At 45.8% G+C, this 24,712-nt stretch overlaps 1 protein-coding gene across 1 annotated transcript; it reads left to right on the forward strand.

Annotated features, from left to right (window-relative positions):
* Positions 1-9,574: 9,574 nt before the first annotated feature.
* pxmp4 (peroxisomal membrane protein 4) lies at positions 9,575-18,152 on the forward strand. Its single transcript, XM_078418801.1, has 4 exons — positions 9,575-9,744; positions 12,527-12,589; positions 13,193-13,391; positions 15,831-18,152. Exons 1-4 carry the CDS (start codon positions 9,641-9,643, stop codon positions 16,092-16,094), a joined length of 630 nt encoding a protein of 209 aa, XP_078274927.1. The 5' UTR covers positions 9,575-9,640; the 3' UTR covers positions 16,095-18,152.
* Positions 18,153-24,712: the final 6,560 nt, after the last annotated feature.

Genomic DNA, 24,712 nt, shown 5'->3' on the forward strand with positions numbered 1-24,712 from the left:
TGCAAGCTGAATATCTGACACAGGAGTATTTCCATTCTGTAAGAATTTTACACTGTTGCAAGTTAATCTTGTTGCAGGATGTCGAGTTATAAATAGGTTTGTCTGGGTAAGGATGACCGATTTCCTGCCCTGAAGAACATGTCACAACAATCCAGCCTTTTCATTGTCACTGTTTCTTTTTTATTCTTGATTAATGTAAGCATTCGAAGTTAAATTCTCCAGCTGCTGCTGTGGGATTCAACGTACCGACACTCCCCGACTTACGCAATAGGCGACTTACTCACACTTATTCCGTGTGCAGTCCCGAGTGCAATCAAGGCAGTTTGCAATTTTCACAACACTCAAGTTTACCTCAGAAACAAGTCGACAATGGCGGTGGTGCTTACCCAGAAGGCTGTGCGCTACAGAAAGTGCCCTGGACGGAGCCAGACGCCACTGAGACAGTTAATACTCTCAGTGAGTTATTTTGGGCAGGGGATGGAGATTCTGATTTATGTAAAATCTGACCTATGTAAGGGTTCACGGAACGTAACCGTTACACAGACCAGGGAGTGCCTGTAATATCTTCCAGGCCTCTGAATAATAGTCTAGTACTTTATCTACTCTGCTATTTTCACCATAAAAGACAAGGTAACATTCGAAGGGGATCTATTTAACAGTGTCTTCCTGGATTAACATTGTGAGATCTTAGCACACCATCCCGGCCACATACTCTTTTCATCCCTGCCATCGGGAAGAAGATACAGGAGCCTGAAAATTGTAACGTCCAGGTTTAGGAGCAGCTTCTACCTCACAGCCATCAGGCTATTAATGACCACAACCTCCAAATCAGCTCCGAACTACATAGACTTGGAGGCATTGGTTTTGTCTTTTTGCATTAATTGTATATGTGTGTGTGTGTGCGTGTGTAAATTTATTACATTATTGTAAATAATGCAATAAACAAAAAATGGTCATATATATATACATATATATATATGACCATTTTTTGTTTATTACATTATTTACAGAGTACTATGTTTACATATTCTGGTGTGCTGCTGAAAGCAAGAATTTCATTGTTCTGTCTGGGACATATGATGATAAAACACTCTTGACTCTTGATTCAGTAATCCATCCCTACCTGAGGAACATGAAACATTGCAATATCTCAGTGGATCTGTTCAAAGTGGACCTTGGAGGCAGTGGTGGTGGTGCGCACAAGGGGTTAAGAAACAGAGGTAAGATTTGTCCACACAAGACCCTAAGCTAGCTCCACCATTTAATATGATCGCCAATTTTCCATTGCAATTCCTCTCTCCTGCCCTTTACCTGAAACCCTTTATTTCCTAGCATGGCAAATAGTTATTGATCTATGTTGGGGTCTTTGTGTTCCTTTTGAACAATTCTGTAGCGCAATGTAACCTTCACTCATTTAGGGGTGGCACGGTGGCGCAGCGGTAGATTAGCTGCATTACAGCGCCAGAGACCCAGGTTCGATCCTGACTACGTGTGCTGTCTGTACGGAGTTTGTACGTTCTCCCTGTGACTGCGTGGGTTTTCCCTGGGTGCTCCGGTTTCCTCCCTCACTCCAAAGACGTACAGGTTTGTAGGTTAATTGGCTTTGGTAAAGATTGTAAACTGTCCCTAGTGTGTAGGAAAGTGTTAGTGTACAGGGATTGCCGATCCCATTTCCTCGCTGCATCTCTAAACCAGGGGTGTCAAACTCATTTTAGGTCACGGGCAAAATGCGACTTCATGCGGGCCGGGTCAGTTATGCACGCACGCACGCACGCACGAACGCACGCGGGCGAACGCTCCCACAGCTCTTTGCCTTTGTTTTTTCAACCCGCTCTCACGTGTTTCAGTCTCTGCTACAACTACGAAGTGTTTCACTTTACGAATTTCGTTTCTTATGAAGAAGATTGCCTCGCAAGCAGTACTTTTATGATTGGTATCTAGGCCCTAGATACAGTGAATGTGGAAATAATGTTTCCAGTAATAAGAGAGTCCAGGACCAGAGGTCACAGCATCAGAATAAAAGGTCATGCATTCAAAATGGAGATGAGGAGGAATGGGTGGTGAATCCGTGGAATTCATTGCTGCAGACAGCGGTGGAGGCCAAGACATTGAGTATTTTTGAGGCAGAGATTGATAGGTCTTGATTAGGTTACAGGGAGAAAGAAGACAATAGAATGTGGTTGAGAGAGAAAATAGATCAGCCATGGTTGAATGGCAAAGTAGACTTGATGGGCTAAATGGCCTAATTCTGTTCCCCTGTCTTATAGTCTTCCTATAGTGTTTATGTTTTGCCCACAATGGGCTGGCTGGGTGGTGAACAGCCAAACAGCAGCTACCTGGCATGGTGAAAGATGGTCTGTCCATCATCTCACCTGAAGGCCCTGCTCCCCATCCTTCTTCTTATGTCTTTCTTCCTTCCCCTCACATCCTCTGCCCTCATCTCTCATGTCCTTCTCTACCCTCACCTTCTCCCTCACCTGCCCTCTCCCTTTCCTCGGCCTCTCCCTTCTCTCATCCCCACTTCCTTCCTTCCAGCTACTCCCCCACTCCCCTCCCTTACTTCATCCTCTCTCTTTCCTTACCTCGTCCCTAAATCTCCTCCCTTCCCTCATCCCTAAACACCATTCCTTCTCTCATCTGCTCCCATCCTCACCCCCTCCCTCCCCACTTCCTTTCTTTACCACCTACTCCCCCACTCCCCTCCCTCGACACCCTCTCTTCCCTTCCTCATCCCTAAAAACCCTCCCTTCCCTCATCTGCTCCCTCTCCCCATCCTTTACCACCACCTTCTCCCTTCTCTTCCCTATTCCCGCATAACTACCAGCACGTCTTCATACCCCACCTAACCTTAACCCAACCCAGAGCCCCCACCCTGGAGAGCAGCTCAGATTTTGGATCGCTGGCTGTGGCCCCATTCACAGTGCGGCGACTTCCCACCAGCCTCTATCCACGCGCTCAACTGGGACTCAGGTACATGGTGGCGGTCTCTGTGGCGGCAGCCCAGGCATTTCCCGGTGTCCACAACAACGCTGAGACTCCCCACCTTCCCCAGCGGCGGCCCCTTCCCGCCCGCGTCACCACATGGCCTGTTCCGGGAGAGAGGGCGGCGAGAGAGAGCGGCAATAGAGAGAGAGCAGCGAGAGAGAGAGAGAGAGAGAGAGCGGCGAGAGAGAGAGAACGGCGAGAGAGAGAGCGCGGCTACCGTACAGATACATAATAAATCGTTGCGAATAAACTTTTTTTCCCCCCAAATCATCCCGCGGGCCGGATTGGACCCCTTTGCGGTGTCGTTTGACACCCCTGCTCTAAACTAAACTAAACTAAATTTACTCGCCTAGGCACGGAGCTTGAAGTAAACAGATCCGATAATTATGTCCCACCGGGAGCCGTTGACTTAACCACAAACAGGTGCAAACAACGTTACAAGATGTGACCACGACACAGTTCCTTAAGATCGTGGCAAGTCACTAAACCCAAGGGAACACTTCCTTTAGCAGCTGATAGACACAGTCTCATTCATCAACAACAGAGCATCTACAGGCAAATCCAAAAAATCTATAACCTGTCATTTACAGCAGGCAGTGAAGAAAGCTAATGGCATGTTGGCCATCAAAATGAGAGGATTTGAGTATAGGAGTAAAGAGGACCTTATGCAGTTGTTCAGGGCCCTGGTGAGACCACATCTGGAGAATTGTGTGCAGTTTTGGTCTTCTAATTTGAGGAAGGATATCCTTGCTATTGAGGCAGTGCAGTGTAGGCTCACGAGTTTAATCCCCGGGATGGCGGAACTGTCATATGAGGAAAGATTAGAAAGACTGGGCTTGTATTCACTGGAATTTAGAATGATGAGAGGCGATCTTATAGAAACGTTTAAAATTATAAAAGGACTGGACAAGCTAGATGCAGGAAAAATGTACCCAATGTTGGGGGAGAATGTAAATGTACCCAATGTTGGAGGATTTAATGTACCCAAACCAGGGGCCACAGTCTAAGAATAAAGGGGAGGCCATTTAAAACTGAGATGAGAAAAAACTTTTTCACCCAGAGAGTTGTGATTTTGTGAAATTCTCTGCCACAGAAGGCAGTGGAGGCCAATTCACTGGATGAATTTAAAAGAGAGTTAGATAGAGTTCTACGGGTTAGCGGAATCAAGGGATATGGGGGAGAAGGCAGGCACGGGTTGCTGATTGTGGATGTTCAGCCATGATCACAATGAATGGCGGTGCTGGCTCAAAGAGCCAAATGGCCTCCTCCTGCACCTATTTTCTATGTTTCTATGTATAACCTAGAAACATCAGTATCGACCCATCGATCGGGCATGGAAGTCCTAATTGAGGTCGAGATCGACCGCCACACTTGGCCTGGGCATCACATTTCTGGGGGGGCTTTCTGGGGCAGGGGGAATTTCAAGCGCGCTCTCGTAATTTTGTCCGGATTGAAGGAAGTTGCCAAAAAATCAGTGGCTAACCTGTATATCAATCACTTCTGTGCAGGGTGAGGATCACAGATGAATCGTTGCCAGGATAGAGTATATCATGGCTTACTGCTTAATGATCTACCTGAGAATAATGGGAGAACAAGCAGGCAAGGATTTAATGGCTTGAGAATTAAATCACGCCCTGGCAACTTAATGATCTTGACGTCACTTAGACTTAGCTGCGAGACTTATAAATTAATGTTCCTAATGTACTGGATATGATTGTTTTACCTTATGTTTTTTGAACATGAAGGAACACAGAGAACTGGAAGATTACATATTCAAATCTTTGAAGTTGGCAACACAAGTTGAGGAGGTTATTTATTAAAACAAAACACACACGATTCTTGGCTTTAATGAGAGAGGCAGAAAAGGAAAGAAGCTGCACTCAACCTTTGTAAATCACTGGTTAAGTCTCACCTGGAATTTTGTGGCCACTACTCTTCGGGAAGGATGTCAAAATCTTGGCGAACATACAGGGAAGAATTATTTTGTAATATACCTATATCACTGTGTGATACTGGGATTATTAACTCTCTAATTATAAGGTTTAGACTAGACTTTAGAGATATATAGCATGGAAACAGGCCCTTTGCTCACCGAGTCCACGCCAACCAGCGATCACCCCGTACACTAACACTATCCTACACACTAGGGACAATATACAATTTTATCAAAGCCAATTAACCCACAAACCTGTATGTCTTTGGAGTGTGGGAGGAAACCAGGGCACCCGGAGAAAACACAAGCAATCACAGGGAGAATGTATAAACTCCGTACAGACAGCACCCGTAATTAGGATCGAACCTGGATCTCTGGCGCTGTAAGGCAGCAATTCTACCGCTGTACCACAGTACCGCTGTAAATTTAAAGTGAGACATAATATTAAAAAATTTGGTAGGAAGGAACTGCAGATGCTGGTTTCCACCGAAGATAGGCACAAAATGCTAGAGTAACTCAGGCAGCATCTCTGGAGGAAAGGAAGTGGTGACTTTTCGGGTCAAAACCTTTCTTCAGACTGGGTCAGAATTCATTTAAAATTGGGAGTAGTTTAGGTAAACTGTGTGCTGACTGGCTAATATCTACAGAGTATAAGTTTAATATACAGCACAACCATGGGCAGACCAGGTACAATACTTTTAAGCAACATATTCTTTTTGGCAGATGTTCATGATGGGCTGAAGGACACAAAGTTTTGGAGTAACTCAGCGGGTCAGGCAGCATCACTGAAGAACGTTGATAGGTGATGTTTCGGGTTGGGACCCTTCTTCAGGGTCTATTCAAGTATCTGTCCATATACCTTCCAAATATTGCAAACGTATCTGCCTCCACCACCTCCTCCGGCAACGCGTTCCAGATATTCAACAACATCAGTGAGAAAATGTATCCCTCAGATCTCTTTTAAATTTCTCCCCTCTCACCCTAAACCTGTCCCCTCTAGTCATAGAAAAGAAAACACACAAAGTGCTGCAGTAACTCAGTGTGTCAGGCAGCATCTCTGGACAACGTGGATTGGTGATGTTTCGGGTTGGGACCACTCTTCAGACCCGACTCGAAACGTCACCTATCCATGTTCTCCAGAGATGCTGCCTGACCCGCTGAATTATTTCAGCACTTTGTGTCCTTTTGTGTGAACAGCATCTGCAGTTCCTCGTTTCTGCATGTTTGGCTGAAGTTTCCCCTTCTGTTCTGTATGACTCCACCTGAACATAAAAATATATTGCTTAATTAAACCATGTCTTGACAGAGAAGTCAAGAGGAACAACTAATTGGGGGTGGTGATAAATCAAATGTTAAATTACGGGACTAAGTTCAAATCCCACATCTCTTTTACACTTTTCTCTCACCTTAAAGCTATGCCCTCTAGTCTCTGACATTTCCAACCTGGTTCTGACTGTCTCCCCTATCTCAGCCTCTCATCATTTTATATACTTCTATTAGGTCTCCCCATGTGAAATTAGAGGAAGGGATAAAGGTGGAAGAGGACAGGGGGAAGAGAAAAGGGGGACAGGACAGTGGAAGAAATATGTAGTTTAGTTTATTGTCACGTGTACCGAGGTACAGTGAAATGCTTTTTTGTTGCGCGCTATCCAGTCAGTGGAAAGACTGTACATGATTACAATCAAGCTGTCCACAGTTTACACACACAAGGTAAAGGGAATAACGTTTAGTGCAATAAAACATCCAGTAAAGTCTGTTTAAAGATAATTGAGGTAGCTGGTAGGCCAGGACTGCTCTGCAGTTGTTGTTTTTTATTGCATGCTAACCAGTCAGCAGAAAGACTATGCATGATTACAATCACCAGATATATGATAAAGGGAATGACGTTTAATGCAAGATAACGTCCAGCAAAGTCCGATTGAAGATAGTCCAAGGATCTCCAAAGAGGTAGATAATAGCTCAGGACTGCTCTCTAGTTGATGGTAGGATGGTTCAGTTGCCTGATAACAGCTGGGAAGAAACTGTCCCTAAATCTGGAGGTGTGCGTTTTTACACTTCTGTACCTCTTGCCTGATGGGAGAAGGGTGAGGTGGGAGTGAGACTGGTCCTTGATTATGCTGGTGGCCTTGCTAAGGCAACGTGAAGTGTAGATGGAGTTAATGGAAGGGAGGTTGGTTTGCGTGATGGTCGGAATGGGTGAACACTGTAAAATTAACAGCTTAGATCCTAGCGACTGAAAAATTAACAGCTCAGATCCTAGCGACTGGTGACTAAAATAAACACAGTAGTGTCTTGATTGACCTGAACCTTTATAATTAACTCCAGCGCAGCCAATATTTTATGCCTAGAGTTGGCAGAATAGTGTGTGCTCACTGAGATTACATGGGTACAATTTATTTCCTTGTGCTATTTATAATGCACTGGTTAAAGAGTTCATAATAAACTCTTGACTGTAATTTAAATTTTGAAATAAATCCACAAGGGCATTCAAGTGGCACAGGTGGGAATAAGTCAAGACTGACAGACTATGTGCTAAAAATAACACATCGAGTACATTAAAAGAAGAATCTACCTTTTTGGAAACAAGGATGCTAGTTTACAAAAAATGACTCAAGGTGCTGGAGTAACTCTGGGTCAGGCAGCATCTCTGGAGAACGTGGGTAGGTGACCTTTCGGGTCAGGACTGTTTTTCAGACTGATTGTAGGGGAGTTTTAGAATGCTGAAAGCGAGGAGGGGAAGGACAAAATCTAACAGGTAAGGTTGAGTCAGGAAGCAGAGGGTTGATCTTATCATTATCATCTTCTAGGTGGTGATAGATCTATTTATTCTCCTCGTGATTTTATACACCTCTATAAGATCACCCCTCATGCACGGCAGTGAAAGAAGCCTGAGCCTGCCCAACCTCCCTGCACCTCAGGTCCTGGCAACATTCTAGTAAATCTTTGCACCCTTTGCAACTGAACAACATCCTTCCTATAGCAGGGTGACCAAAACCGATTGCAATAGTCAATATTCATTTATTTGTCACATACACATAAATGTGCAGTGAAATGAAAAATTACCCGCAGTTCAACAATAAGACCAATAAGAATAATCAATAAAAATGCAATAACACATACAATCATAACTAACACCAAACAAAAGAAACATCCATCACAGTGAGACCCTCCAGTCACCTCCTCACTGTGATGGAAGCCCAGAATGTCTTTTCTCTTCCCCTGCCATCTTCTCCTGTGATCAGGCTGTTGGAGTTGCCACGTCGGGGCGGTCGGGGCTCCCGCAATACTGCAAATGCGGCCTCACAAATATGCTGTACAAAAGGAGTCATCTGTAGAGGGGGAAACAAAGTCAATGTTTCACTTTGGATCAAAGATGTTCGACCTGAAACACTAACTTTTTTCTTTCTACAGATGCTGCCTGATATCATGAATGTTCCCCAAAATTCCACAAAGTCCCCCGGACTCTCAGTCTGAAGAAGGGTCTTGACCTGAAATGTCACCTATTCCTTTTCTCCAGAGATGCTGCCTGACCTGCTGAGTCACTCCAGCACTTTGTGTCCATCTTCAGTTCCCCCAAATTGTTGTTTTATTAGGAGTTGCAGTATTTTGCTTTGTTAATTATACTTTTGTTCACGGGTATCCTCGTATAGCATCCTTCCTATACTGGTTGTAACCCCAAACACTTCCCATTGATTTTGTTACCCAATCAATCAAGGAGCCAACACTAAAAACAAAGAACTGCAGATGCTAGTTTACAAAAAAAAGACACAACGTGCCAGACGAACTCAGCGCGTCAAGCAGCATTTGAAGAAGGGTCTCGATCCGAAACGTCACACATTCCTTCTCTCCAGAGATGCTGCCTGACCTGCTGAGTTACTCCAGCATTTTGTGATAACATCTGTGGAGATCATAATAGGCGATGTTTTGGGCAGGGACCTTTCTTCAGACTGGTGAAGGGCCATGACCTGAAATGTTGCCCATCCATATTCTCCAAGAAGGGTCCCATATCTATAGATGGACACGAAAAGCTAGAGTAACTCAGTGGGTCAGACAGCAACTCTGGAGAAAAGGATAGGTGACATCTCGACCTAAAACGTCACTATCCATGTTCTCCATAGACGCTGCCTGACCCACTGAGTTAATCCAGCACTTTGTGACTTTTTTAAGGAACCAACACTGGTTGTTCAATTGGACATGACCAGCCTCCCTACTGCCCACCAAACTACAGCTGATTGGTCAACGCAGGCAAGCAAACAGATGTCCAATCAGAGACTCAACAATGTTGATCAACCAATCAGAAATGAAATTGACATTCAATGGCCAATTGGATGGCAGGGCGAGGTTGAATAGCCAATCAGAATGCCCAAAGCCCAGCCCAAGGGTGATTGGTTCTCATTCACCAATCAGAAGGTGAATGTGCGCCCATTCTATCCAATTGGAAGAGGAACAGACCACCATTGGCCAATGGGAGAGCACGTGCAGTTTCATTGGGCCAATAGACAATTAATGAAGCCATTGGCAAACATGGGTCTTGCGAGTGTTGGAGGATTTGCCAATGAACAATGTCTGAGCCGAGCACAGGCGCCTCGTCCTCATTGAGCCGACAGGAGGCGCTGCTGCTGCTGCTGCAGTCCGGGGTGAGAACGTTTGTCCGGCGAAGGGGAGGGATTAGCGGCCGTACCCGCAGGCGCCTGGTCCGCCCGCCTAAGCGCTCCGCCGGCGATGGAGATGCTGGCGAGCACCGTCCGGGCGCTGAACCTCCTGCTGCGGCAGCGCCGGCTGCATGGTGCCCTGGCGGCCGTCAAGGGCTTCCGCAACGGGGTGGTGTGAGTGTGCCCCGCCGGCTGGGCGGCCTGGGGCGCGGAAAGGCCACTATAGTCTGGATTAACAGCGTTGCTGTGGAAGAGAAGGGGTTTATTACCTGGTTTGGTAGTGCTTCAGGGAGGGTAAAGCCAGGGTCTATTATCTGCATTAACGGTGCCCTAGTGGGGGAAAGAGGGTTATAGTTTGGATTAATAGTGTCCCGTGGAAGAGACACTAGGATTAACAGTGTCCCGGGTGAGAGGGTAGAGAGGTTTAAATGCTGAATGAACAGTGAGTGCCCTGTGTGTGAGGGTGGGGGAAGAGGTTTATTACCTGGAAATACAGTGCTCTGTGGATGGGACAGGGTTATAATCTGGATTAATAGCGTCCTGTGGAAGAGAAGAGGTTTATTACCTGGATTAAGTGCTTTATGGGGGGGAGAATAGGGTGGGGAGAGGGTAAAGGGTTTATTATCTGCATTAACTGTGCCCTGGGAGGGGTTTATAGGTCATAAATTATGGTGGAATTAGGACATTCTGTCCATAAAGTCTACTCTGCTGTACAATCATGGCTGATCTATCTCTCCCTCCTAACCCCATTCTCCTGCCTCCTCCCCACAACGTCTGACACCGGTTCTAATCAAGAATCTTATCTACGCCTTAAAAATATCCATTGACTTGGCCGCCACAGCCTTCTGTGGTAAAGAATTCCACAGATTCACCACCCTCTGACTAAAGAGATTTCTCCTCATCTTCTTCCTAAAAGAACGTCCTTTAATTCTAAGGCTATGACCGTTAGTCCTAGACTCTCCCACTAGTGGAAACATCCTCTCCCATCCACTCTATCCAAACTTTTCACTATTTTGTATGTCTCAATGAGGTTCACCCTTATTCTTCTGAACTCCAACAAGTACGGGCCCAGTGCTGGCAAATACTCATCATATGTTAACCTACTCATTCCTGGGTTCATTCTTGTAAATCTCTGGACCCTCTTCAAAGCCAGTACATCCTTCCTCAGATATGGTGCCCAAAATTACTCGCAATACTCCAAATGTGGCCTTACCAGCGCCTGGTAGAACCTCAACACCACATCCCTGTTTTGGACACGTGCCCTCTTGAAATAAATGCTAGCATTGAGTTTGCTTTCTTAGTCATGATTAACAGTGCCCTGTGCAAAGGACGGGGATAGGAGTTTGTAGTCTGGATTAAGAGCCTCTAGTGGAGGGGACGGGGTTCATAGTTTGGATTAATAGCGTCCTGTGGGTTTCTTTACCTGGATTAAGTGGTTATGGAGGGTAAAGGGTTGATTATCTGGATTAATATTGGCCTACAGAGGGCAAGGGGTCTTTTGCTTGGAATCACAGCCTCGTAGTGGGGTGAAGGGTTTTATTTTCTGGATTAACAGCATCCTGTGAAGGGTAACGGGTGTACTAACTGGATTAGCCGTCTCCTGTGGAAGGGAAGGGGTTAATTGCCTGGATGCAGTATCCTGGGGAGGTTAAATTCATAACTTCATAAAGTCCAGGAGCAGATTCGGCCATTCGGCTCATCAAGTCTACTCTGCCATTCAATCATGGCTGATCTATCCTCTCAAAATTATTCTCCTGCTTTATCCCCATAACCTCTGACACACTTACTAATCAAGTACCCTGTGGGGGGGGGGGGGGGGTTGGAGGGAAAGAGGTTTATTGTTTGGATTAACAGCCTCCTGTGGGGGAAGGGGAGGGGATAGGGGTTAATTGCCTGCATTGTGTCTTATGGAGAGTAAGGGGTCTTTTACCTGGATTCACAGTGCCCAATGAGGGAGGGAGGAAGGGGTTTATTGCCTGGATTACGTTCAGTGATGAAAATCTAGAGTATGTAGATATTGAAATGTATTAGAGCTGGAATAGTTTGTAGTGATAGGGATGGATGAAATCAAAAAGAGACACAAAGTGATGGAGTAACTCAGCAGGTCAGGCCACATCTCTGGAGAACATGGATAGATGATGTTTTGGGTCAAGACCCCTACGCCAGACCAGAGGGATTTCAACCCGAAACCTCTGTCCCTGTCCTCCAGAGATGTTGACTGACCCATTGAGTTACTCCAACACTTTGTGTCCTTTTTCACCCAAAGAACAGGTTGCCTTGGTCTTGACCCGAATCATCACCCATTCCTTCTCACGCTAGATGCTGCCTGACCCACTGAGTTACTCCAGCATTTTGTGTCTACCTTGAGGTCAGAGTTGGCTTTCGATAATGGGTGCCTGCTCTTGCATGTGACCTGAGAACTTTGTTAACCCAGTCTGTCAATCCAGCTAGTTGCTTCCTGAATTGTTAATGGAGTAGTGAGACGTTTCCTCCCAACAGATTTTCACATGCAAGTTGATGTGTTTTGTTCTGCATTCACAGGCACTTTGGTCTGTTCTGCATCTTCCGTTGGTGGAATAATTGGTCATATAATGCCTGGACTGTCTGGTTGATGTAGAGGGCTGTCTACAGCCATTAAGTGGGGTAGTTTGAAGCCAAATACCTCTAGTGTGGGGTCAGAAATTACATTTTTGTTCTTTGTATTGGTATGCCATTAGGAATAACAAATAAATTAAATGCGTTTGAAGTTAAGGCCTCTGAGATTTGACTGTCATCAAGGTGGGATATGATTTTCCTGAGGATATTAGGTGAGAATCAAAGCTTTTCCAATGAGCAGTGTCTGTAAATGTTATGGGGTGTGAGTTTTGCTGGGAATGTGCACTAAAGACCTCGGCAACTTTCCGACCCCTGTAGGTTTTGTGTGCGACACTAATTTATTCACATTTTTTATTTCAAGGTATGGAGCCAAAATTCGAGCCCCACATGCTCTTGTAATGACCTTGCTGTTTAAAAAAGGAAGGTAAGAATGATGCATATCGAGTTCAAATGCTGACAATACAATTGCATTGTCCATTTTATACATGGAGCGCTGTTTCTAAGTAAAATTACCAGTGGTACGCTCATGTAGGTTTAATTTAGGTACATGTAACGCCTCCAGAGCCTGTATTTTTCCTTGTCGTAAAAACTAAATTGTCCTCTTCAGGTATCCAATCTTTCTTGTAATTACTCCCATATAAATGTGGACTATATCCTGTGTAAGCAGGGAGTGATATATAGATATGCACGCTCTTTGGTCTCCAACTGTACCTTGCACACTGGGATAGTGGAGTTGCGACACTCTAGTGACTTTTCTCTCCATTTTTTATAAAAGTTGGTTCATGACTGTGTGTCTGTGCGCGCAAAAGAGTATTCCCAACAGGATGGATGAGGATGCTTGCTGCCTTTTTGCAAGTTGAAGCACCTCCCATCAACAGGAAGAATTCCGCAAGAATTGAATCTGCGGTTATGAGCCATTGAGATTGACACAAGATTTGCATTATCCTTCTGTAGTTTAGGAACAGCAGTGGGAAAAGTGAAGGAAGGGTTTTAGCCGTAATCCTAATCTTTCTTCTCGCATATTCAGTCTACAAGACAAACTGAAGGCCATTGCACTCGCCACCTACACTCACTCCCGAAACCTGTCCCTCTTCGTCTTCACGTACAAGTGTCTGTTGGGAGCTCAGCGCTGGTGGCAGGGTAAGGAGGGACAGCTGCACTCATTCCTGGCAGCTTGTGTCGGAGGCTGGTTGGTGTTCGGAGACAACAACCACATCAACAGTCAGGTAATAAATTAGTTTTAAAATGGGTGCACAGTTCTGGAGTAACTCAGCCGCCAGGCAGCATCTCTGGAGAACATGAATAGATAATGTTTTGGGTCGGGACTCTTCTTCAGACTGAAAAAGATCCCGATCTGAAAAGTTACCTATCCATGTTCTCCACATTTGCTGCCTGACCTGCTGAGTTACTCCAGCACCTGGTGTCCTTTTGTGTATTAACTAGCATCTGCAGTTCTTTGTTTCTAACTAAAATAGTCTTCTATTTTAGTGTCCGTAGTAGCGGAAGGAGTGGCTCCAGTTAAACTTTTTCAGCACAGTGGCGTAGCTGGTAGAGCCGCTGCCTCACAGCGCCAGAGAACCAGGTTCAATCCTGATTTTGAGTCCTGTCTGTGTGGAGTTTGCACGTTCTCCCTGTGACCTTGTGACCTCCTGGTGCTCCTGTTTCCTTCTACATCCCAAAGGCAGAACCTGTGGTCAGGATAGAACCTGGGTCTCTGGCACTGTAAGCAGCAAATCCACCGCTGCGCCACTATGCCGCCTTAATTGGCCTCTGTAAATTGCCCCTAATTGCCTGCATTGAGTGGATGCGAAAGAGGGATAACATAGAACTAGTGTGAACAGGTGATCGATGGTCAGCATGGTTTGTGGGCCGAAGAGCCTGTTTTCAAGCTGTATCTTTCAATCAATCATACTGTGCTGTGGAACTAGCACGAGGAACTGCCAGACCTTGTTTTACATCCGCATTATCTGGCTTCACCTGAAGGTGGCGTTTTGAGCTACTGCTCGGCTGACTCGACCCAACACGTCACTTAACCATGTTCTCCAGAGAACTGCAGATGCTGGGTTACAAAAGAGAACACTAAGTGCTGGAGAAATCAGTGGGTCAGGCAGCGTCTCTGTAGAACGTGGATAGTTGACGTTTCGGCTCGCAATGATTGCAGTTGGAGAGGGATTAAAGCTGGAAGAGAGAGGGTGATCGGGATAGGACAAAGCCTGGCAAGTGATAGGTGGGTACAGGCAAGGAGGGGGGAAAGGGGGAGTTGATTGGCAGATGGATGGGCAAAGGCCAGAGATGGGAAGAAGACCACATGTTGTGAGATACGGAGAGAAGAGGCACGGTGGAAGGGGACAGGGGAATGGGCAAGAGTTGTTGTTTGATTAGTTACCTGAAATGAGAGAATTTGATGTTCATACCATTGGGTTGTAATCTACCCAACTATTAACTTTAATTTTAATCTATTAGGGTTTATGAAGCCACATAATGTGCTAAAGAAATGTAAAAGAAGCTTAGGAAATAACTTAACTTAGCCTTTCTGGGAACATTCTTATTGGCCTTTCAGGTGTTTTGTCATGGAGCTTGTATGTTTAACGATGTTAAAGTGTAATTGATGTTATTTTAAGAGAATCTATATTCCACTCAATTCACTTTATTGGTTGCCAAAATGGTAGCAAAATCCAAATTTACCTCATTGCTTCCCCATGTCTGTCAATGGAGTAAGATGGCGCCTAAGCTAGGAGACACACTGCATGCTGGTCCCAGAAGTGGATCTGCAGTCATTCATTATAATCTCTCCACTCTTTTAAACCTCTACTCCAACAGCCCTAAAGGGTTGTTCCCTTTATCCTGTACACTGTGGACGGCTTGATTGTAATCATGTATAGTCTTCTCGCTGACTGGACAGCACGCAACAAAAAGCTTTTCACTGTACACAAGACCTCTACTCCGACAGCACTAAAAACTTCAGTCTGAAGAAGGGTCTCGACCCGAAACCTCACCCATTCCTTCAATCCACAGATGCTACCTGTCCCGCTGAGTTACACCAGCATTTTGTGTGTAGCACTAAAAACGTATTCCTTTTATCCTGTATCGGGGTAGGACAAAGCCTGTTTAGCACACAACAATATGCTCCTCACTGTACCTTGGTGCACGTGACAATAAACTGAACTAAAGATCTGTCATGTAACAAAAGAAAAAGAAGGGTCTAGCTCTGAAACGTCACCCATTCCTTCCAGAACCAGGGGCCACAGGCTAAGACTAAAGCGGAGGCCATTTAAAACTGAGATGAGAAAAAACGTTTTCACCCAGAGAGTTGTGAATTTGTGGAATTCTCTGCCAGAGAAGGCAGTAGAGACCAATTCACTGGATGAATTAAAAAAAAAGAGTTAGATGGAGCTCTAGGGGCTAGCGGAATCAAGGGATATGGGGAGAAGGAAGACACGGGTTACTGATTGTGGATGATCAGCCATGATCGCAATGAATGGCGGTGCTGGCTTGAAGAGCCAAATGGCCTCCTGCACCTATTTTCTATGTTTCCAGAGATGCTGCCTGTCCCGCTGAGTTACTCCAGCATTTTGTGTCTGTCTTTGGTGTAAAGCAGCATCTGCAGTTCCTTCCTGCACATTTAATAAACACTTCTCACCTCTCTCCAATCTGTCTACCAACAGATAAATATGTACCTGCTGTCTCGCGTTCTCTTTGGGCTGTCCCGACTGGCTGTGGAGAAGGGCTACTTGCCGGCGACAAAGCGGGACCCGTTCCCACTGTTTGCTACCTTGGTGTGGGGTCTGGTCCTCTGGCTGTTTGAGTACCACCCACACACACTGCAACCATCACTCCAGTCATCAATGACCTACCTCTATGACGACAGCAATGTTTGGCACGATGTCTCGGACTTTCTGGTTTACAACAAAAAGAGGACTGGTAAATGAAGAGATGAAAACCAAAGCAACCTCTCTCTCTGGCAGGATATTACTTTCAGATTAATGTTAATTTTCCTCTCTACGTGAAGACCTTACTTACTAGGTGTTATTTTCCCAAGGGAGAGTCTAGCACAGCAGGGACTAAGGTATCACTGATCTTGTAAGCAGTTGTTTAGTGCGTATTTGTACACGACTTGCTGTCCAAAGGGGAAAGTCTAAGCACCGTGGACAATGTGTTTCCCTGGTTCTCTATTTCACTGGAGTATTCGGGCATATTCTGACCAGTTTGCCATTCTCTGCAGCTAGGAGGTTCCCAGTGTGCAGGACAGAACTTGTGTGCGAGTGACTGCTGGTCGGCACGGACTCGGTGGGCTGAAGGGCCTGATTCCACATTCTCTCTAAACTAAACATCCCAACCTTTTCACTTAGTGTCCTGATTGATTAAAGGCAATCGTGCCAAATACCTTCTGCACCATCCTGTCGACATGTGTTGACACTTCCAGCAAACCAGGTACTTGTTTGTAGCCCTAGGTCTTCTGTTTTACAACATTCTCCAAGACCCTGCCAATTACTGTGTAAATATTACCCTGGTTTAATTTAGCAAAATGCAAAACTTTGCACTTGTCAGTTAAATTCCGTCTTCCATTCCCTGGCCCAATTTTCCAGTTGATCTAGATCCTGTAGTATTCTTAGATATTCTTCTTCACTGTCCACTTTACCACCAGATTTGGTGTCATCCCCAAATATGCCAACTACATTTTCATCCGAATTGTTAATATAGATGACAGACTCCAGGGAGTGGGCCCAGCACTGATCCCTGAAACACATCACTGTTCACAATTAGAGCAGTACAGTGGCGCAGCGCTAGAGTTGCTGCTTTACACCACCAGAGACCCGGGTTCGATCGTGACTGCGGGTGCTGTCTGTACGGAGTCTGTACGTTCTCTCTGTAATGGTGTGGGTTTTCTCTGCATGCTCCAGTTTCCTCCCACACTCTGAAGACGTGCAGGTTAATTGACCTCTAAATTGTTCCTAGTGTGTAGGATAGAACTAGTGTACAAGTGATCGCTGGTTGGGGTGCAGACTCGATGGGCTGAAGGGCCTGTTTCCATGCTGTAGCTCTAATGTAAAGCCACCGAACTAAATAACCCTTCACTATCACCTCCTGACTCCAACTAGCAAGCCAATTTTGTACCTATTTGGCTAATTAACACTGGATCCCATACGATCTAATCTTGTCAAAGGCTGCTGTAGTCCAATTGTTTTAAATTTAAATATTAAAACAGTTGATGCAAGATATTTAATGTAAAGAAGATTTCCAGGTCACCACGAGTGGCTGTTCCCTTTCCTCTGGATGGATATCTAATGTTGAACTGCAAAGTTAATTGTGACATTTAATACAAGATTATAATTTCAATAAAAATGGTTTGCAACATGTTTTATTTGTTTGATTAACTTATCAAAGTGGTTTGTGTATGCTTCCGTGCTATATAATTAATAAATGCCTTCAAGATTATTAAGTTAAGAGATACGGTGTGGAAACAGGCCCTTTGGCCCACCGAGTCCACGCTGACCAGTGATCACCCTCACACTATCTCTAGTCTATGTACGAGGGGCAATTTACAGAAGATAATTAACCTAAAAACCTGCACAACTTTGGAATGTGGGTGGAAACTGGAGCACCCCAGGAAAAAACCTACGTGGTCAGTGGGAGAACATAAAAACTCCACACAGGCAGCACCCGTGGTCAGGATTGAACCCGGATCTCTGGCGCTGTGAGGCAGCGACTCCACCACTGCCCACTTTGGTATCGGTCGTGATTGGCTTTGGTCCTGTATTGTGTTTCTGCCCATCTGGAAACACTCTGGAATCTCCAGGAACATACAATGTAGAAAGGTGCAGCACAGGAACAGGCCTTATGGCCCACGATGCCTGTGCCCAACTTAGTAAGATTAACTTCCTCTGCACTACTCTAAGCACCATGCCAAATAAATATTTTTTCTTTGAGTACATCGGTTTTATCAATAATAACACTATTGGAGAGTCTGAAGAAGGGTCCCAACCTGAAACGTTATCTATCCACGTTTTTGAGAAATGCTGTGAATCAGCATCTGTAGTTCCTTGTTTCAACACTAAAGCTATTGTGCGGCACAGTGGCACAGCAGTGCCTCACAGCACCAGAGACAAGGGTTCGATACACGTGCTGTATCCCTGAGACCACGTGTGTTTTCTCCGGGTGCTCCAGTTTCCTCCCACACTCCAAAGTCGTACAGGTTTATCATATATCATATCATATATATACAGCCCGAAACAGGCCTTTTCGGCCCACCAAGTCCGTGCCGCCCAGCGATCCCTGCACATTAACACTATCCTACACCCACTAGGGACAATTTTTACATTTACCCAGCCAATTAACCTACATACCTGTACGTCTTTGGAGACGTACAGGTATGTAGGTCATGGGCCTCCTCCAGTGCCATGGTGAGGCCCACCGGAAATTGGAGGAACAGCACCTCATATTTCGCCTGGGCAGCTTGCAGCCCAGTGGTATGAACATTGACTTCTCCAACTTTAGATAGTTCCTCTGTCCCTCTCTTCCCCTCCCCCTTCCCAGATCTCCCTCGATCTTCCTGTCTCCACCTATATCCTTCCTTTGTCCTGCCCCCCTGACATCAGTCTGAAGAAGGGTCTCGACCCGAAACGTCACCCATTCCTTCTCTCCTGAGATGCTGCCCGTGAACGTGGAGAGGGTGTTTCCACTAGTGGGAGAGTCTAGGCCCAGAGGGCACAGCCTCAGAATAAAAGGATATTATTTTAGGAAGGAGATGAGGAATTTCAGAGGGCGGTGAAGCTGTGGAATTCATTGCCACTGACAGCTGTAGAGGCCCAGTCAATGGATATTTCTAAGGCAGAGATAGATAGATTCCTGATTAGTATGTCTGTCAGGGGTTATGAGGCAGGCAGGAGAATGGTGTTCGGAGGGAGAGATAGATCAGACGTGATTGAATGGTGGAGTAGACTTGATGGGCCGAATGGCCTAAATCTGCTCCTTTCACATATGAGCATGAACTATCCTAAATGCGATCCCGCTGGCAGAACAGATTTGAAATGCTTTCCATCCAGTACTGCAGAGGAGCAGAATTAGTCCATTTGGCCCATCGAGTCTGCCTCGCCATTCGATCAAGCTCATCCATTTTTCCTCCTCAACCCCATTCTCCTCATAACCTTTGACACCCTTACTAACCAAGAATCTGTCAATCTCCGCCTTAAAAATACCCGATTTCTTGGCCTCCACAGCCGTATGTGGCAATGAATCCCACCGATTCACCAACCTCTGACTAAAGAAAGTCCTCATCTCCTTTCTAAAGGTACAGCCATTTATTAGAGTCATACAGTGTGGAGACAGGCTCTTTGGCTCAACGTGCTCGAACCTACCAACATGTCCCATCCACTCTAGTCCCACCTGCCAGTGTTTGGCCCATATCCTTCTAAATCTATCCTATCCATGTACCTGTTTCTTAAACATTGTGATTGTACCTGTGTCAATGACCTCCTCCGGCAGCTCGTTCCATACACTGACCATCCTTTGTGTAAAAAAGTTACCCCTCGGGTTCATGTCTTTCCCCCACTCACTTTAAACCTATGTCCTCTGGTTCTTGATTCCCATACTCTGCATTTACCTGATCTATTCCTCATGATTTTGTGCATTTCTATAAGATCAACCCTCATCCTCCAGCACTCCAAGGAACAGAGTTCCAGCCAGCTCAACCTCTCCTTACAGCTCAGTCCCTCGAGTCCTGGCAACATCTTCGTAAATCGTCTCAGCACCCTTTCCAGCATGACACCTTTCCTATAAAAGGACGCCAAATGTGGCTTCACCAACATCTTATGTAACTGCAACATGAACTCCCAACTTCTATACTCAATCCAATCCCTGGCATCCTTCAAATTCTGTGGCTTCAAGTTCCTGAAATGACCTGTACAACATTTCTCTCGCTAAAGTATGGGTGGAACTGCGTGTTAAACACCTTTTATGGGCTGTAACCACAGATGAAATTGCTGCTTTGCTGAGGGATAGGACTATTATCTTTTGAAAATAGATTAATTGACTATTAAAATAGACTAATTGTTGATTAGTACTGATTAGTACTTCTTGTTTGTACGGGTGTCCGGGGTTACAGGGGGAAAGGCAGGAGAATGGGGTTCAGAAGGAAGGATCGATCAGCCATGATTTGAATGCAAGAGCAGACAATGGGCCGAATGGCCTAATTCTGCTCCTATCATTTATGAACACGAAATTACGAAGGAAAATGACAGAGCAGGGATCGTGCTGCCTGAACATGTCTCCTGAAGCGGGTTGACATGGCAACTGCTCGGTAGGTAAAAATAACTTGTTTTATTGCAGATGTTCCCCTCAGAATATTCAGCAATTCCCTAGTCATCGAGATACACGCTTTGCACTTTCTTCGCAGTAATCAAAGAGCACTCCCCGTAACATGCAGTGACTGTGTATGGAGAATTGCAGCGAATGTATAAAAGAGGAACAGGCTATGCAGTTCAACTGATCTGTGCTAATATTTATGATCTATCCGAGTCGGACATAGAACTGGAGGCAGGCAAGGTGGGAGAGCCAGTCACATAGTCATACACTGTGGAAACAGGCCCTTCTGCCCAACTTGCCTGCACTGACCAACATGCCCCATCCACACTAGTCCTGCCTGCCTGTGCTTGGCCCACATCCTTCTAAACCTTTCCTATCCATGTGCCTGTCCAAAAGTCTTTTAAACGTTGAAGTACCTGCCTCAACTTCCTTCTCTGGAATGTGTAGGAAGGAACTGCAGATGCTGGTTTAAATCGAAGATAGACACAAAATGATGGAGTAACTCAGCGGGACAGACAGTATCTCTGGAGAGAAGGAATGGGTGACTTTTCGGGTCGAGAAACATATAAAATTATAAAAGGATGCAGGAAAAATGTGCCCAATGTTGGGGGAGTCCAGAACCAGGGGCCACAGTCTAAGAATAAAGGGGAGGCCATTTAAAACTGATGAGAGAAAACATTTTCACCCAGAGAGTTGTGATGTTGTGGAATTCTCTGCCACAGAAGGCAGTAGAGGCCAATATACTGGATGAATTTAAAAGAGAGTTGGATAGTGCTCTAGAGGCTAGCGGAATCAAGAGATATGGGGAGAAGGCAGGCACGGGTTATTGATTGTGGACGATCACAATGAATAGCGGTGGACATCACAGGGGGTGGAGATCAGGGAAAACGTAGAATAGATCACTGTTAGCAAGGAGAAGGTAACAACAATGCAAACAGATAAATAGGGACAGTCAGACTGGTCGGAGAAATGGGAAGGGGGGAGGGATGGAGAGAGGGAAAGCAAGGGTTACGTTAAGTTAGAGAAGTCAATATTCATACCGCTTGGGTCTAAGCTGCCAAAGCGAAATATGAGGTGTTGTTTCTCCAATTTGCGCTGGGCCTCACTCTGACAGTGGAGGAGGCCCAGGGTAGAAAGGTCAGTGTGGGAATGGGAGGGGGAGTTAAAGTTTTTAGCAACCGGGAGATCAGGTAGGTTTAGGCGGACTGAGTGGAGGTGTTCAGCGAAACGATCACCGAGCCTGCGCTTGGGCTCACCGATATATCGGAGTCGATACCTGGAACAGCAGATACAATAGATGAGGCTGGAGGAGGTGCAAGTGAACCTCTGCCTCACCAAAAGACAGTCCGGGTACTTGGACAGTCGAGGGAGGAGGTCTAGGGGTGGTAATGGAGGCAGATACGAGGGTGGTGTTCAGAGGATTTTATATAGACATATGGATATGCAGGGAATAGAGGGATATGGATCACGTGCAGGAGGGAATTAGTTTAACTTAACCTACAAAACCAAGTCTTTGGGATGTGGAAGGAAACTGGAGCAATTGGAGGAAACCCATGCAGTCATAGGAAGAAAGCACACAGATAGCACCCGAGGTCAGGATCGAACCTGGGTTACTGGCACTGTGAGGCAGCGGCTCTACCAGCTGTGCCACTATGCCGTAAACATAATCCTTTATTTACAATGCATCGATCGCTGTCCTTGAGGGTATTAATTTAATCGCCTTCCTGTTGTATGCTCAGCTGTTGGGAATAAGTCAGTGCGTTTACAGCCCTGATGTGCGTGGGTTGGGAAACTGGCTCCCCCATCTTGCCTGCTGGCCAGTTGTAGTAGTGTGTAAACACCACCCTGCCTCAATCAATAAAACTACAGCACAACTGCATGGTTGAAGAAGATGGCAGCTGTTGTGACTGAACTTTCCACCAGTTACTGGTTCAATGGTGCTTTTATTGCCGTACGTGGCAGTAGGGCGGCACGGTGACGCAGCGGTAGAGTTGCTGCTTTACTGCGTCAGTGATCCGGGTTCGATCCTGACCATGGGTGCTGTCTTTACGAAGTTTGTACATTCTCCCTGTAACGGCGTGGGTTTTCTCTGGGTGCTCCGGTTTCCTCCCACACTCTAAAGATGTACAAGTTTGTTGGTTAATTGGCTTCGGTAAAAATCGTATATTGTCCTTAGTGTGTAAAATAGTGCGAGTGTTGAGGTGATCGCCAGTCGGCGCAGACTCAGTGGGCTGAAGGGCCTGTTTCCACGCTGTATCTCGCTAAAATATGCAAACGCTCAGTGAAATTCTTTTCTTACATACAGCCCAGTAAGGTATTGCCGTACCGAAGCACAATCCCCGATTAGCAAAGTGTACAACAGAGCAAAGTAAAATCAGCAAAGTAGTAATGGCCGAGCTGGTATTTAGTGATGAGTAATGATGTCTAATAGCTGATTTATCAGCTGAGAATATAACCTCTGGCCCACATCCACACCCAATCAGATGATGAAAGGACACAGAGTTCAGGAGTAACTCAGCGGGTCAGGCGGCATCCCTGGAGAACATGGATAGGTGACGTTTCGGGTTGAGACCCTTCTTCGGACCGATTGTAGGGGGAAGTCGGGCATACTTTTTTTGGAATCTGATCTTGTGCCGTTCACATACATTCTTCTTTATTTAAAAAAAATGCTCTTCATTCATAAAAATTAAACAGCTTCGGTGTCATCAATGGGTACATTTTGTTTCAAATACCACCTCGATCACAAAGAATCCTGTTACCCCAGATTAAAGACAATTGCCTCGCTTAAATGTACATCACATCGGCTTTTTACAATTTCCCCCCCAAAATTAAACTTTATACAGAATAATTAAATATATATACTAAACAAGAACAGTGCCAAAACTCTTCCGGCATTCTCAACGGCCATGCATACATTCATTAGCGTTGTGTTCGGCAGTGTTCACACACTATCAGTATATCAAGCTCCCTTGCCTCTCATGTGGCCCCCTGGGCTGATATCCCTTCCCTTGTTTGAGAGACGCAGAAGGGGGAGTTAGGAGGAGGGGGAGTTCAACGAGATCTGGGTGTCCTAGTGCATCAGTCAATGAAAGGAAGCATGCAGGTACAGCAGGCAGTGAAGAAAGCCAATGGAATGTTGGCCTTCGTAACAAGAGGAGTTGAGTATAGGAGCAAAGAGGTCCTTCTACAGTTGTACCGGGCCCTGGTGAGACCGCACCTGGAGTACTGTGTGCAGTTTTGGTCTCCAAATTTGAGGAAGGATATTCTTGCTATGGAGAGCGTGCAGCGTAGGTTCACTAGGTTAATTCCCGGGACTGTCGTATGTTGAAAGGCTGGAGCGATTGGGCTTGTATACACTGGAATTTAGAAGGATGAGGGGGGATCTTATTGAAACATATAAGATAATTAGAGGATTGGACACATTAGAGGCAGGAAACATGTTCCCAATGTTGGGGGAGTCCAGAACAAGGGGCCACAGTTTAAGAATAAGGGGTAGGCCATTTAGAACGGAGATGAGGAAGAACTTTTTCAGTCAGAGAGTGGTGAAGGTGTGGAATTCTCTGCCTCAGAAGGCAGTGGAGGCCAGTTCGTTGGATGCTTTCAAGAGAGAGCTGGATAGAGCTCTTAAGGATAGCAGAGTGAGGGGGTATGGGGAGAAGGCAGGAACTGGGTACTGATTGAGAGTGATCAGCCATGATCACATTGAATGGCGGTGCTGGCTCGAAGGGCTGAATGGCCTACTCCTGCACCTATTGTCTATTGACCCTAGACTGTGGTCCTCCCCCACAGAGCCTTGGCGTTGGCTGCACCGAGCTTCAGTGCGTCCCTCAGCACGTACTCCTGCAGTCTGGAGCGGGCCAGTCGGCAACATTCCCCGACGGACATCTCGCTCTGCTGGGAGGTCTACAAGGTTCAGGCAGACCAAAGATCGTCCTTCACCGAGTTGATGACCTTACGGCTGCACCTGACGTCCGTCTCCTAATGCGTTTTTGGGAACAGTCCGTAAATCAGAGAGTCCTGATTACGGAGCTGTTCGGGATAAACCTTGACAAGGAGCCTTGCATCATTCTATACAAATCCATAATCTGATGACTGGTTTTACACAAATGCTAGTGAAACTCAGCGGGCCAGGCATCATCACTGGACAAAAGGAATAGGTTTCGGGAAGGGTTCCGACCTGAAACGTCACCTTTTTTCCCCAGAGATGCTACCGGACCCGCTGGATTAGTGTAGTTTAGTTTATTGT

This window comes from Rhinoraja longicauda, chromosome 22 (assembly GCF_053455715.1).
Source record: "Rhinoraja longicauda isolate Sanriku21f chromosome 22, sRhiLon1.1, whole genome shotgun sequence".
Classification (NCBI taxonomy): Eukaryota; Metazoa; Chordata; class Chondrichthyes; order Rajiformes; family Arhynchobatidae; genus Rhinoraja; species Rhinoraja longicauda.